Source organism: Gymnoscopelus microlampas (genome assembly GCF_963454915.1).
Source record: "Gymnoscopelus microlampas genome assembly, chromosome: 7".
Taxonomy (NCBI): domain Eukaryota; kingdom Metazoa; phylum Chordata; class Actinopteri; order Myctophiformes; family Myctophidae; genus Gymnoscopelus; species Gymnoscopelus microlampas.
Genome location: NC_139944.1, coordinates 28,486,200 through 28,502,902, shown reverse-complemented (window position 1 = coordinate 28,502,902; position 16,703 = coordinate 28,486,200). Strand labels below are relative to the sequence as shown.

General features: G+C 42.6%; 1 protein-coding gene across 1 annotated transcript in view; it reads right to left on the bottom strand.

The window, feature by feature from the left end:
* The window catches only part of cadpsa (Ca2+-dependent activator protein for secretion a), a gene marked incomplete at both ends in the record, with an annotated part of 121,414 nt that overhangs the window by 76,513 nt on the left and 28,198 nt on the right, over positions 1 to 16,703 (bottom strand). Inside the window, one exon of the mRNA XM_084061778.1 lies at positions 1,555 to 1,635. Within this exon, the coding sequence (XP_083917904.1) occupies positions 1,555 to 1,635 (81 nt within the window). The remainder of the gene's footprint in view (positions 1 to 1,554; positions 1,636 to 16,703) is intronic.

Sequence of the window (16,703 nt, the reverse complement as noted above, 5' to 3'; positions counted from 1 at the left end):
ATTTCTCAAGGTTTTAAGCACAATCAACAAATAGCTTTCATCATTTAAATTAGACAAGGCATTTTAAAGGCATTTAAGGAGATGCACAAGGGAACAGACGTATAAGATGTACAACTTTTCGCATCACCACACGTTGTTAGTTTGTAGATTTGATCTTTTTGGCCATTTATGCATCAGCTCAAGTCAGGTTGCAGATCACGTCGCCGGGCGGCGGGCACCGAAAGTAGCAAATCTACAAGCTGTCTACAACATGTCATGGCATTACAGTAGACTACATGTTGTGAGCTTGTAGATCTGCTACTTTCAATGACTCCATCAAAGCGCATTGCGATTCACTGCCGAAATAGCTAAAACTAATTCATACCAAATTACAAATCAATACAAAATCAATTAACTACCTGCTCATCATTTATCCATTTTAATGGGACAAGCAGCAGCATCATTTATAACGAAACAGCCGGGTATTAGAACCACCAGGGAGACACAGACACTAACAGCCGCCATAACCCGCCTGCCGCCTACCACTGAATCTGGGTGTATTTAGTTTAGTGAGCTTGCTCTGGAGTCGCCAGAAGGAGTTGATCAGTTTACAATACAACACAACACAACACAGTGCATGGGCCGTGGGCGCAGTCGTTGTGAAGTGTGGGGCTGCAGGAGCCAGGTATGGCCTGCCTCCCAATGCTCCCATGTCCATTGTCTGGGAAGACGTTGCTTCCCTTCGCCTGGGAGGCGTTTCAGGCGCTGAGGCCGTTTAGGACAATAATATTAATAATATGTTGATGCAGTCAGTTCTTCATTAGAGGTTTAATACTCAAGTGTTCAATAAATAAAAATGCCATTTGGTCTGGAAGAAAAAGTAGTATTGCCACTGCCAGGCAATACTTGCTTGAAAAGTAGTGTTGCCATGGCAATACTGGCAATAATGACGGCGGCGGTGGCCATGGGTTCAGTTATTGTTGTTAATTGTGTTATTATTTGTAACAGGAATATGTTTTGGGGACTGTTATGGGCATTACTGTGCTATGTTGTTTTGCGATGTCCTGTATTCATTTATTTAATTTGTGTTTACACCATGGGTTAAAGGAGTGGTTACAGGAACCCCCAGCCTTCTGTATCATTGAGTTGGGTTGGTTGGAGCTGTTGTATGTGATTTGAGCGGTGTACAGGGCACAGTTTGGCACAGGTTACGAATGAAAGGGTGTTCCTAAGGAAAGTCGATCTCATGGCTCTTCCTTCAGAGCAGAAATCCACTGTTCATTACTACAATGTCTATTATTTTGTTGGAATCATTGTATAGTCATTGTTTTGTGTATTATTGCTAAATTATTATTACACCATGCATTCCCGAGTATTTTGTTTCTTTCTTTTTTTTTCAATAACATGACCTCCATTTTTCGTCTGCTATTTTAGTTTTTACATTTTTGATGTCATGAAGGTGTTTCTCAACTCCAGTCCTGTGGATCTAGACAACTGGTAATGTTCTGTTCAACCTGGTTATATATACAGATAATAGCCTAATATGAAGTGGGCTAAAATCAGAGATTACTTTACCCTGGCTATCTGGTCAGCCATTTGCAACCGTCCATCCAGCTCTCTTCTGATCTGGGCAGCCTGCTCATCAGGGTTGTCCAGCTGTGGAAATAAAAACATCACATACACATTAAGATAGCTTAAATTTTATTTCTCTCTCGCAGAAACACGCACACAACACGTGCGTGTGCGCACACAAACACACACACACACACACACACACACACACACACACACACACTCACGACACCTTGCGATGTGACGTGTTGTGAGCTTGTAGATCTGCTATTTCCGGTGTGTGACACTGTGCACAACTAAGAATAAATCAGTCTTTATGTGTCGGCAATGTGTGGCAACAATTCATCTTTTAGACAGCATGGTTGACACAGGTTAATTGTCTCACTAATCTCAGCTGAATCGGTAAAAGATGTCAAACGGGTTCCCAGATTGTCATCCCACTAACATATACTCCCGGCCAAACTATACCCGGGGTTAAAGTGGGCTCGCCTGTTTCAAACCCAGGGGTATATTCTGGGCTATTAGTCCAGTTACCCCGGGGTATGAAACAGGCTGGCCCACTTTAACCACAGGTCTAGTTTGCCGGGGGTATATTCTTGGCTGTTACACTCGCGTGCAACACCACGCAAACCACCAAACACACTTCCATCCCACTGGGAGAAAGTCCTCAGTGGCTCACACCCCCTTTTGCCCTATCACGAATCACGCCGTACATTAACCCATTAAGATCTGAGGCCGATTCTACAAATGTCTTCTAAATCAGTTTTCTGAAACACTCATGTTGCTATAATATCAGTGGTTCTCAAACTTTTCCATGTCAAGGACCACGCAAAATGATATGTATTTGGCCGCGGACCCCCATCAAAATATTTAGTCTCCCCTGTCCCCCCAGAAGCAAAGATTTGAGTTACAAATGTTCGCTTTAAAAATATTTGCACATATTTTCACAATTAAAAAAAAAATTGCAGATCTACAAGCTCATGAGCTTATATCTGCTATTTTTGAATAGCCCAAAGTATAAAATAATGGTTATAGCTAAAAATCTAAGATGACACAGATCAGCGTTCCCGGTTTGAATGGGTTAACACCAACACCCAAGGAAACTTCACAGCTTCACAGCTCGGTCGTGCGCCTCAGCTGTAGGTGGCATGCCTACCCATAATCACAGCCGAGTACACCCCTCTAGGGCATTGTGTAGCTAGCACACATCAATACCTCACATCTCCCACTCTGGCTGAGTGAGGCCTTTGCCAGTATACTCACACAAGCCAGTGAAAGTAGAGGCTTGAGATCAATCTGATAACAACATGGAATTCCTCAGGGCCTCACCTCACCCCAGGACTATGATCAATACTCACTACAGCACTGTCTGCTGATTAACAAGGTCATGCAAGGCTCTGAGAGGAATGCTATTTATTGTATTGGAGTCTGTTGTGAACCATTACACTGAAAAATGACAATCCTACAACAAATGACCCTGACCAGTACATTTGGCCGCGTGTGTCCGGTGTGTGTGTGTGTGTGTGTGTGTGTGTGTGTGTGTGTGTGTGTGTGTGTGTGTGTGTGTGTGTGTGCGCGCGCGCGCGCGCGCACACACACACACACACACACACACACACACACACTGGAATAGAATAGAATAGAACGTATTGTACTAAAGTGACACAAAGTAAGCAGGACTGGTCTTTTGGCATACTGTTCACCAGGTTACCCATGGCCAAAATGCCCAGAGTTGGCATTCTGCAGGCTGTATACCAACCTGGGCCTCAGTCCAAAAAAGCCTTATTGTGCACATGCCTCCACTTCCCTCTGCCCCCCTATAGGGTGCTGAGGCATTCCTTGGAACCACATTCCAAGAGCCAGGGAATAGAGAAACCAGCACTATAATACAGTGAATATCTACATTTTTTCTCCTTTTCTTTTTTTTACATGGTATATTTTCATCCCTGGGACCCCAATCTACTCTGTAAAAACCCTCGCTACTGGGCAGCACAATAATCATTGCTATTTTCCAACCGACACAGTTGGAATTCTTACAACCAGTGCCCACGTTGTCTAGATACCAAATGGTTTTGTATTGATGGTTACATGCCATCAAGTTTAACAACCTTCTATCAGAGACTACATATGACAATTAGCTCTTAGCTAATTCATTTACATCAATGTGAAAATGATGAAATGTTGATTGATCCCTGGTAAAAGAATGAATAAAGTGAGGTGGGACCTGGCATAATGCTATCAGACACACAGAGAGAAGAGTCAAAAAGAAACTGTGTTTTAGACCAGCTCCAAGTTAGTCTTAACTGCTGGTGCAGTGACGGCACAGATATCACCTTACTAATTAGATTATGATTGCAATCGGTGTGCACGCTTGTGAACCCACCTATGTAGGTGAATCTTAATCCAAATAACACGCATTATTTGGATTAAGAAGCACACACACTGATTGCGATTACAATCCATCCGATTTCAACAGAACACTCAGGTTCAACAATTTAGATGACTTTTCTGAGACACTCAGCATTGAGGTTGAACAAATAATGTATTATCTAGGCCATATTAGCCCTATATTAGCGCAAGTGTTGTCATGCCGGAAGGAAGCCTACCACAAAAGAATGTAAATAGTTTTTCTGTTTAGAGTTTTCAAGCAGTTCGTTTTTCATTAATAGGCTTTATAACAGTGACTTTATGGGCAATGTCACACCATCACTCAATGTGTGTTCATAAGCTACAGTATCAACCACACACAAGGTCTGACTACTACCTCTCATAGCAAAAATATAGATAGAAAAAATAAATGCTGACCACAGTTGGTGGGATGTGTTTTCAATGTCAGTTATTATGCTTTATGCACATCCTTTCCATTCAAGCAAAACTGGTATGATGTGTAACTATAGGGCATAGAATAGACAGAACACAAGTCCCGTAATTGAGGACCAGCAAACATTCACAGCCACCTCTGAGAGGGAGTCGATAAAGCAATTCCTGCTACAACCAATGGATAATGAGGACAGAAATCACCATGGCATCTGTGTGAGGGAATGTGTGTTGTTCATGTGTATGTGTGTGTGTATGTGTGTAATATAATTAGTAAGTTTGACAGAAGTACTGTATGTGTATACAGTACTTCTGTCAAACTAAGTACCAACTACCAAGTATGATTTTTTTCTCAGAATTCCCAATGGTAAATGGTGTAATTTCTACAGTAATTAGACACATACAGTAAGTACAGCAGGCAAGGAGGCGTGAAAGACTGTATATGGCACAGTGGGTCCATCATGTTAGCTACATTAAAGCCTGTGTAAATGTATACTTAGCTGCATGAGAGTGACTATCTACAAGCTCACAACGAGTCACACTGCGACGCATTGGAGGCTTGTAGATCTGCAATTTTTTGGTGTGCGACATCAGCACACAACTAACCACTTAAATCCTATTATATGGTTGACCGGAGTCCCTCATCTGTTTTCACTCTACTTTAAATATCTTCACTGAAAATAGCCGATCGACAAACTCACAACGTGTCGCAACGTGACGCGTTGTGAGTTTGTCGATCGGCTTTTTTCTGCAAGACTTTTCCCCAGAATACGGATATGCTGGGGTTTAAGTGGCTAAGTATAACAGTAGAAGGTACTGTACACATAGGAAGGGTGTTACAGCTCAAATCATCCAACATTTTACTGTTTCTTCCTCTTCAATTTGTTTAAAAGGTCAGAGAGCTTTATTGGCATGACATGTTTACAGAAACATAGTATAGATAATTAAGTATTTCAAATAATTGTCATATCTGCACCCCCCCCCCCCCCCCCCCCCCCACACACACACACATTTTCTACTTATCTTTCAAACACTTCCCTCCCTGCCTCTCTCTCTCTCTCTCTCTCTCTCTCTCTCTCTCTCTGTCTCTCTCTCTCTCTCTCTCTCTCTCTCTCTCTCTCTCTCTCTCTCTCTCTCTCTCTCTCACACACACACACACACACACACAAAAACGGACACATTTGTGATCCATCGTCTGACGACGTCACATGCCAAAAATAGCGATCTAGAGCGCTATTTTTGACACGCGACAGACACCGCCGTACAAGGAAGTATAAATCGGGCTTGACTCTCTCCCTTTCACCTCGCTCTCCTCTTCTTGGTATTGATTTCCTCCCATCAGCTGCATTAAAGCATGTTTCCTGAACACCCACCTCTGCTTCTACCACCAAGCAAAGAGCACGTAGGAATTACCTCTGTTTCCCAAGCAGACAAGCTTAGACAGACATGAGCCACACAGACACACAATATGCACAAAAGGATATGCGCCACGCTCCAGTGGTGCAAAAAGTAGGCTACTCACATTTTTCACAAAAGTAAAAGTATCAATACAGCAACGTAGAAATACTCTGTTACAAGTAAAAGTCCGGTAATCAGTAATCGGTAATTGGTAAACCTGAGTAAAAGTACAAAAGTATTGGTATCAAAATGTACTTAAAGTGCAAAAGGTAGAAAATTGGACACACTCCAGTAAAGTGAAAATACCTCAAAATTGTACTTAAGTACAGTACTTGAGTAAATGTACTTAGTTACTTTACACCACTGGAAACACACACACACACACACACACACACACACACACACACACACACACACACACACACACACACACACACACACACACACAGACACACACACACACACACACACACACACACACACACACACACACACACACACACACACACACACACACACAATGTGCAATGTAAAGGATATGAGCACATCAAAATGTGTGCAGAGCCAGTGTATAATTATGCATGCTGATGATTGTTGTGTGATTGTTTCTTGTCATTGTTTGTGCGCTGTGCCTGAGGACACCCTCGAAAACCATGATGAGATGATCTCATCTCAAGGGGTTTATCCTCCAATCGAATTTTGATTGGAGGATAAACGAATATTATTTATGAAAAGGCTACTATAGGCTACAGTGAAGTCGGACTGAATAATGACTTCACTGATATTTGTACTTAGGCTGTCCTGAAAGTTTATAATATTTAGAGAAATTTAAAGTTTCTAATACAAAAGTAGTAGTAGTAGGCGAGAATTAGCAAGCTGTACACTTAGACTGAATGTTTCCTTTATCCTCATCTTGTGCTAATGCACGCAACTGTTTTGTCATGTTTTATTTTTGTTGTTTCTCATAAGCGTGCATCCGTTGTCCGTCAACAACACAGTAGTCTGTGCCTTGACTTCAGTGCGCTGACTCTCCCAGCCCCGCCAGCCCCGCCAGCCCCGCCCCCTTGCTTCAACAATATGGGAATAGGCAGTTCGCATCTGTCACAGGCATCAGAGAGGTATGGATAAATCTTCAATAATCTAGCATTACTAAAATGGATGAAGTACATTGAATTGAATGAGGGTAAGCCACAGACAGGAGGAGGATGAGTTTATTGCATTTACCGCATCAACCCACCATTTATCTGACAAAGTGCTGCCCGGTTCAGTCTTCCAACCTGTCTTGATCTTATGCAGAGCAGGTGGAGTCACTGCTGATAAATGAAAATATATGAAAGCTCTTTTTAACAAGTCAGTAACTGCAAGAACATGGTCAATGCCTGAGGCTGAAATGGTATAATGTGATGGATTTTACAAAGTTACAAATTTGGAAATACCTAAACGGATCCGAGTTCTGACGGTTGAATGTGGAGCATGATTGTTCAAAGCTAGCCAACAAGCCATTAACAACATAAAGGTCACCCAGACAGGATAGGCCGTCTACACCAGGCAAATCTTGAATAAATCTTGGCTGGTTGAAAGAGTTTATTGTTACAAATGTGTGTAGCTATCAGTAGGGGCAGAGAAGTCTGTTAGTTGTTGCCAGATTTTCAGGCAAATCCACCAAGGCGGAAAGAAAGCGGCACTCCAAAATAAAAGTTGCAAGACAGTAAAGCTCAGTTAGACATTTTTCTTTTCAATCTGCCGCGTTTCGGCACCCCACTTTGAGAACCATTGATTCAGAACAGGTGGACCACCGGTGGTTTGTGAAGGTATTGCATGTGGTCACTGACCATGCCTTCAGTACTGTAGGATATATAATATTTTTTCCATTATTCCATTTTGGAGAAACTTAGAGACCATAACTGTTGGCATGAGGACACTACATATCTGCAAGAGTGTTTTTCTCCACACTGACATACCTGAAGAACAGGCCTACTGTAGGTTGGAGCCAGAAGATGATATGACACTGTAGAGTAGTCCCTCTCCACCACTATAGCCAAGAATATACTATTATAATGGGCAACTCAAGAAAAAACACTCTTAACCCATATCACCTGACACAACAGCGGTCCCTAGGTTGATTCTTACTCAGGATGGGTGGGTGGTCTCTGGCTCACAAATCACTTTGAAAGCCCCCTGGTTTAGAACATTGCAGAGAAAGATTGATTGAATGTTACCGTAGCGAATGACTGACGTACAGGGGGACAGGTGGAGTGTGTGTGTGTGTGTGTGTGTGTGTGTGTGTGTGTGTGTGTGTGTGTGTGTGTGTGTGTGTGTGTGTGTGTGTGTGTGTGTGTGTGTGTGTGTGTGTGTGTGTGTGTGTGTGTGTGTGTGTGTGTGTGTGTCGGGGGGGGGGTCAGTGAAGCTCAGCTAAGCTGTGCTTCTTGTGGGGAACTCTGACTTGGACACGTTTCTGCCTCAGTAAACACGCTACTTGTCTGAGCCTGTTGTCATGGCTACAGGTTCTCCCAATCGACTCCTCGTCTGCCTTTTTTAAATGGCTGCACACACGCTCTCTCTCTAGTGTGAGCACGCATGCGCACACGCACACACGCACGCACACACACACACACACACACACACACACACACACCCACACACACACACACACACACAGGCACACACACACGCACACACACACGCACACGCACACACACACACACACACACACACACACACACACACACACACACACACACACACACACACACACACACACACACACAACTTGTGAGGACATCAACCTTTTAGGACGGTGAGTTCATTCATGGTATTTTTATCATTTTGGGCAATTTTTACACCTAACACTAAGGGTGAAAATAGCAGGTCTATAAACTCACAACATGTCACGCTGCGACAGATTTGCTATTTGCTATAGCTTTGCTATTTGCGGTACACGGCACTGGCGTGCAACTAATTATAAATCGCCCAGAACTCCAACCCCAACTTCTAAACCTAACCTTGAAATGTCTAATCCTAAACCTATAGCCCCAACCATATGAGGACCAGGAAAATTGTCCTCACAATTCTGTTATACTTGTGAGGACATTTGACCCTCAAGGGTTACCCTCTCACACACACACACACACACACACACACACACACACACACGCACACGCACACGCACACGCACACGCACACACACACACACACACACACACACACACACACACACACACATACACACACACACACTTTTTTGTTTCTCTTTCTTTCATTTTCATTATTATTTTACTCTCTTTGTTTTTTTCCCTCCTGTTTCCTGTTGTGAATGTATGATCCGCTGATATATCTGTACATTCGGAAATCGTGACTACATCTTATGTCAGATGTAGATGTAGATCGATATGTTATTAGGTACAGTCGGTAAGAGGGCTGGAAGGAAGATAATTATAGATAGCTTGTTCGGAAATCAGGCTACTGTAGTTTGGTTGAGTGGGTAGATGGAGCCTGTATACAGTAGGTGGAGATACTGTTTGGTGTAAACAGGATTGATAAATATATAGTTTATTATTACATAGATGGATGAAGAGATATTCAACTGTGCTCATTTAGGCCTTGTTCAGACTGGCAGCCCAAAACAAAACTAAGGAATGTGATCCAAATTTGCAAAAATCAGCTTTTTGCTGTTCAGACTTGATAAACACAATCTGATTCCAATCTGGATAGGCCACAAATCTGATGAAAGTGTGAACATACTGTAGCCTTTATTTTCAGGCTGCAAGGAAATGTTTTGGCCCAAAAAAATGTTAAGCCTGATTTCTGCTTTGTTCACAAAATGTCATGCAATGAATGTGTTGCTAGACAAACATGTCTCATTGATGCGTTGACACTTTTTATAGTATACTACAGTGACAGTGTCGCATGACACTATTAGTGTTGCCATGTTCGCTTATTATGAGCGACTTTGGGCTTGTTCTTCTGTAATGTTGCTTGCAATATTGGTGGTTGCGGTTTGCAGTTTTTATAGGACTGTTTCTAAAGTGTAGATTCTTATTTGGGCATGCTTCCTAACGTTCTTTAAACCAGTGGTTCTCAAACATTTGGGCCATCCACACCAAGAATGATAACGATAATTACTGCATGTGTGCATACACACTGAAATTATAATATTGTGATCCTGGAACATGGTGAATGTGAGTGATGTGTTGAACCTAACGTGTTGAACATTGGCTGTCAGTGTTTGTAAGGTTCATCATCACTTTAAAAGTAATCTCAAACATATAGTTTGTCACTGTTTTATGTTATAGTTTGTTATATGTGACCTGAATGAAATGAAACTAACTAACTAACTGAAATGAACTATCATTCCTCTCCTAACCTGAATTCACTATCACTCCTCTCCTAACCTGAATCCACTAGCACTTCTTTGTTCTTCTTTTATGCCACCCATGCCACTCCTCTTTAACCTTCTCATTTACATCTTCTATTCCTCACGTCCTGCTCTACCTTTTTGTCTGTCTCCTCTTTTGTGTTCTCCTTTCCCTTGACCACTGCATGGCTTTTTTATTCCTCTTTGCTTCTCTCCTCCCCTGCCTTTTCCTCTCCTCCCATTCTCCTCTCCTTTGATATGAACACATTACAATCTCCTTTGGAGGGATTAGCACACCAAACCCCTGATACCACATGTGATTAATAGAGAAGCAATCACTTTTCTGTTGCCCCTGAGTCACACATGGGGACAGCAGCTGACAGGCCCCTCCTGTGCCTGTGTTTACAATCACCATGACAACTAGAACAAAGGCACAGGGGAGTGTGTGCGTGTGTGTGTGTGTGTGTGTGTGTGTGTGTGTGTGTGTGTGTGTGTGTGTGTGTGTGTGTGTGTGTGTGTGTGTGTGTGTGTGTGTGTGTGTGTGTGTGTGTGTGTGTGTGTGTGTGCGTGCGCGTGCGCGTGCGTGTGTGTGTGTGTCCACCAGTGGAAAGGTTTCACATACAAGATGAAAGGACATAGCTGCAGACTCAAATATGTACACAGACACAAAGACATAAAAACAAGCAAACAGTTTCTGATTAACTAAATGCAGCACCACTGTGCAGGGCACACACACACATTTGTATTACTATACTTGTGAGGACATCAATGTTTTATGACAGTGATTTTATCAATGCCAATTTTTCCAAGAAAAATAGCAGATCTACAAGCCCACAAGTGAGCTTATAGATCAGCAGATTTTCAGTGCATGGCATGACACCAGTGAGCAACTAAGTGTACATCATCCATAACCATCTAATCCCTAAACCTAACTTCTAAATGTCTAATCCTAACCCTAACCACAACCTGAATCATTTTGTAATTGTAAATCTCTAAAAAAGGAAAGAAAAATGGTCATTACAATGTCTATTTCTCAAATTCTACAATTTTGTGGGGACATTTGGTCCTCACAAGTATAGTAATACAAACACACGCACGCACGCACGCACGCGCACACGCACACGCACACACACACACACACACACACACACACACACACACACACACACACACACACACACACACACACACACACACACACCACACCACACAATTTGTGAGGCAAAGCTGGACAGTGGAGATTGTGCTTCAAAGCTGTTTTGACAAAAATAGGAAGATAATCATTTTGGCCCCGCCTTTCTCATTCGTCTAATAGGCCCACATTTATGCACAAAATAGGGATTTGCAGCTTTATTATGTGGCTGCGCTTGTTCGTGATTATCAAATAAAGCACATGTCCTCCTTCTTTGTGTACCTGTGAATATGTCCCATATGATCGAAGGGATTGAGCACAGCAACTTGTCACATGGGTAGGGTGACTACATTATCCAAAACCCATAATCACTTAAATCCTAAAATAGCTGATCTACAAGCTCATAGCCTGGTTCCAGACGAATCTGCTATTGCAAAATAGAAAAATGCCCTTGGCAGATTAGGTCTAGCCCCTCTCAATAGAGATTTTATTTCTCACTCTCCGAAGTTGTGAGGGACCAATCAGAGCCCGGGATGGAAATATGGGGCGGGTTTATCACCAGAGGCATTTTTTTTTATTTGCCCCTGAAATGCAGGTTCCATTCAGAGATTCCAGACTATAATATCTACGCAGTGATATTAGTCTGGCAATGCCAGGCTAACAAGCTCACAATGTGTTGTGACTTTTGACAATTTCTTCAGATTTTGTCAGTTAAAATCTATTTTAAAATTGCACACAGACAAACAGGCAATCTGCCATGCTGAAAGGGAAAAGGTCGCATGAATCCTAAAATTACTTTGTGGGAGGGGCAAGACCTTCAGGGCGGGGCTTGACTGTCCAACTCCGCCTTCCCGCAGGCTGCAGCCATTAGCTCCTCTATGGCAGCGCTGCACTGTGTTGTCTGCTTTCCATTCTGACCAGTTAGAGGCTTTCAGGGAAAGAACACTCAGCTGCTGACTTCACCGCGCCCATAATGGCTCAAACCCATCTGATAAAAAGGAAGAACACCCACTCTGTTCTTCCCGGGCTACATATCCGCTGCCATGGCCCGCAATTCAATTTGTCTCCTAGCTCAAGCCATCATTACTGCCCAAGGCACATTCATCAAAAGAGATGGCCTTTCGCTTTCTGACTCCCAACGCTGTTTACAGTATGTGTGTTAGTTTGTTACCGTGTAATCATATCATTTTGCTGCTCTGAGGCGCTTACTGGCCTGATAAGAGCTAATAGCTGATTGGCAGGGGTTTGCAACATGCATGCACAAGCAAAGACACAAACCCAGCATGGTACTACTGTACCATCCTACACATACAGCAGTAGGGACAGGCATACTCTGTCCACAGAGTACAGTAAGCATACGCATTTTGCCAGCCCATGTTTGTGTGACAATAGAGGTGCTGCAGCTACAGAGCGGTTCAGCATCAAATGGCTCTCTTTCTTCCAATGCGTGGGTGAGACTATAATGGCTCCCCTAATGAGGGAAGCAGCATCGTGCTTGAACCCATGCGGCGGGAGGGGAGTCCTCCGCTCATCACTACTGGTTCAAAAGCATCTGGCCCAAAGCAGATGGGAAGACACTGATATAACTGGTTCCTAATGGGGTCAATCACAGGTCGCAAGGATTATGTTTTATTGGTAAAGGATATCATTTAATAGAGGGTTGATCCATACAGACGATGGTTTAACCACTTAAGCCCTATTTACTTCATTGTATGGTGAAAAGCGGATATAGACAAGCTATAAGCTCACAATGATGCATTTTTTGATTTTTGATCAATTTGAAATGGATGTTTTAACATAAAAACATATTTGGACATTTCTGACATTTTTTAAAAAGTGGTTAAAGGATTGCATAATCCTTAAATGGCATAGCAGTGGCAGCCATTTTGTGGTGCCACAGATAGAAGCCCCATAAATCTTTCCCATATAGAGATTTCAGAAAATATTTATATACATTATTTTAAGCCTGGAACCAAGCCATCCAGGTTCCTGGTGAATCCAGGTCCATGTTAAATATATCTGCGGTGGCCTATCATCAGTGATACATGACATAATGCCATAATGCCATCTCTGAAGGGTAATTTCCATACTGTATCTGTAAATGCTGGTGGAAAAACAAGGCTAACTAGGATTATTCTCACTCTCAACCTGTCCCTCTGGGAAGTCCCTTTGTGAGTAAACATAGACAGGTATACAGGAGAAACCAGCATATATATATATATATATATATATATATATATATATATATATATATATATATATATATATATATATATATATATATATACAGTACATCCAGACAATTATGTAAAGGAATATCCCTAACCCTAAACAATAACTGGCTCAGGATAGCGCTACTGTAGCAGCATCAACAGTGGGAAGCAACAGCCAAGACACCACAAATGCATCCTCGCATCCATTCCCCCCTTCCCCCGCTTGTAGCTTTTCCACTCGTCTATTAACACACAGACGGAGACAGATTTCTCAGCTTACAGATCATTAATTCACAGTGGTAACTCTGGAAATGGAAACTGTACATGACAAGGAGAGCAAAGAAGGAAAATGCGGCTGACAGTGAACACGCTAGACAAGTTTCGTTGTACGGGAGTAGAGCACTCTCCTGACAGAACATCAGGGCCTATCACTGCTGCTGCAGTGGAGGAGAAGATGAGTCACAGCTCTTCAGGAAGGAGGTTGAGCTTTGGTGATTGACTTTCCAATATAATATCATAAAGGGCATTAACCTTCCACAAATACTGAAATAACAGTAAATAAAAAAAGTACTCCTACAACAAAAGGCCAAAGGAATGTTCACCTTGAAGGTACACTATCGATACTATGTCCCAAATCTCAGTATTCAACACCACCTTCAAGCTCGTCATCAAGCTCAGAGATCCATAACTCAACAGAATTCTCACTCAGAATTCAACACCATTGCCCCAACAAAACTTGACACAAAGCTCCAAGACCTAGGGCTACACCCAAGCATGTGCGACAAGACTTCCTGTCCAACCGACATCAGGTGGTGAGAATGGGCAGCATCACATCTGACCCCCTGACCCTCAACACTGGAGCACCCCAGGGATTGGTGCTGAGCCCTCTCCTCAGTCCTCTACTCCCTGTACACGCATGACTGCACAGCCACACATGACTCCAACACCATCATCAAGTACGCGGACGACACGACAATGATAGGCCGAATCGTCAAAAATGACGAGTCTGGCTATAGAGATGAGATCAACTCACTGGCACTCTGGTGCCGGGAGAACAACCTTTCCCTTAAAGTCGACAAGACCAAGGAGCTGATTGTGTACTTCAGGAGGCCGCGGAGAGATCATGTGCCCATCCTCATCGATGGCGCTGCAGCGGAAAGGGAGGAGGAAAGGGAAGAGGACCTCAAATGGGAGACACACACGTGAGGAAAAAGGCTCAGCAGCGACTGTACTGGCTCCGCCGCCTGAAGAAGTTCGGAGTAGGACACCGCATCCTCAGGCTGTACTACAATAGCTCAGTTGAAGGCGTTCTATCAGGCTGTGTTACGGCCTGGTATGGAAACTGTACGGCCCAAGAAAAGATAAGCATACAGCGAGTAGTACGATCGGCAGAGTGCATAATGGCGAGCTCCCCGCACTCCAGGAACTGTACAAAAAGCGGTGTGTAGTCAAAGCCCAGCACATCATCAAGAACAAGCACCACCCAAGTCACAAACTGTTCAAACCCCTACAACACATTTTTGAGCGGTGCAACCGCTCCTATAAGAGGGTTTAGGACCCATCCGTGGTGAAAGTTTTTCTTTACGTCGTGAAAATGTGTCTTTCGCTGTGACGCCATGCTGTGGAAAACACGCCCATAGGTGTGAAATTAATAATAATGTAAAAAATGTAAGCACGTCACTTCGCAGGACGTGCTGTGATTGGCTACCGAGATGCATGATGAAATTAATAACTCATAAATATCACCGCTCACTTCACACTGGGTGTGATTTTTTCTTCTTTTTTTAAAGTTCACATTTGTACAATATCAGAGTTAAATGAACATGAAAATGATTTTACTCTTACTGTGTGTCTGCCCTGCTCAAGCATTATAACAATGGTGGCTTCAGAACTGACAAAAGGATAACTGATTACCTGGCCTTCTTCAGCCTCCTCTCAGAAGTGGCCTTTGACTGGACACCACCATTACCCCATCACACTTTTCTCTGGTTTTCACATCCAGCAGCCATCCAAACCATACCATGCCCTATTATTACCAGTGCACGTCGCCGTCGGGTGGAAACCTTGTCCAAAACCGTTACTTTTCAGAATGGATGTTCAAATGGATCCAATGTAGTTACTATTTAGTCACAAGCTCTTGTAAATACTTTTCATTTGTAAAATATTCATAAAAAACAATTGCAAAAATGGCACAAGATTTGTAGATAGGCTATTTTTTGCTATTTTGTGTGACACTGCATATGATGAAGTAAGGCATTCATTTATGGGGGAAAAATACATACAAAGTTGAAATATGGAGATACAAGATTTCTGCCCGACAGCAGTGACACATTGTTGCACTGCACACCATGTTTTTACAGGAACCCTACAGTACATTCACTAATATACCTGATTTTCACAGTGAATCCCCCACGTTCTGAAATGTGTTTTATTGTTCCTCCCCCACAGATATAGCGGCACCATCTCTTTTTTTTCAATTTCTATGGTAGCAGCGGCAAACAGAATGTCTTATGTCAAATGCTCCCTTTCTGCTTTACAGAAATCTACTCTCGTAGAACATATTTCACAATAGAAGAAATGTGAAATGCAGAGATTGACCTAGGTGTGAAGTGAGCCGCTTATCCTTCAACGCTGGTGGAACTGTATTGCATAAGCCACATCAGTGGTCGTAATATAAAATATAAAATAGGGCTATGGTTAAAGAGCTATATAATTGGGACTGGGAGAGAACACGTTTTATTTCCCACTGATTTGCACCGTACTATCCTGGCACAGACAATTGCATTAAAACATTTGCCTTCCTGTTCTCCTGAAAAGAAAGCAGGATATCCCATAATTGCTCACATGGCGCACATCCCCACATTGCACATGTATTAATTATGCAGGGGAAGCTGCGTTCATTCAATCCATTTTCTACAAAACCAAAGCAATGAAGTGCTCGTATTTACTGTGCACTTACACATCTTCCCTTTGTTCGTGGGGGTTTATGAATACTGAATATGGACAAGTTACAATGCAATGATAAAAGGGTCAGCAAAAGAAACTTTGTGAATTGTGCACATTTGCATCAATGAGGTGTGTTCTTGTGAGGTAAGGATTCACACAGGTTTGACAATAGACACAAGAGCAAATAAAACATGTATTGCCAATATTTAGAATGTTTAGCAACTGTTAAAAGGTCAAGAAATTTCGAAATGAGGAAATGTTTGGTTTTCATCAACCAACAATAGACATACTG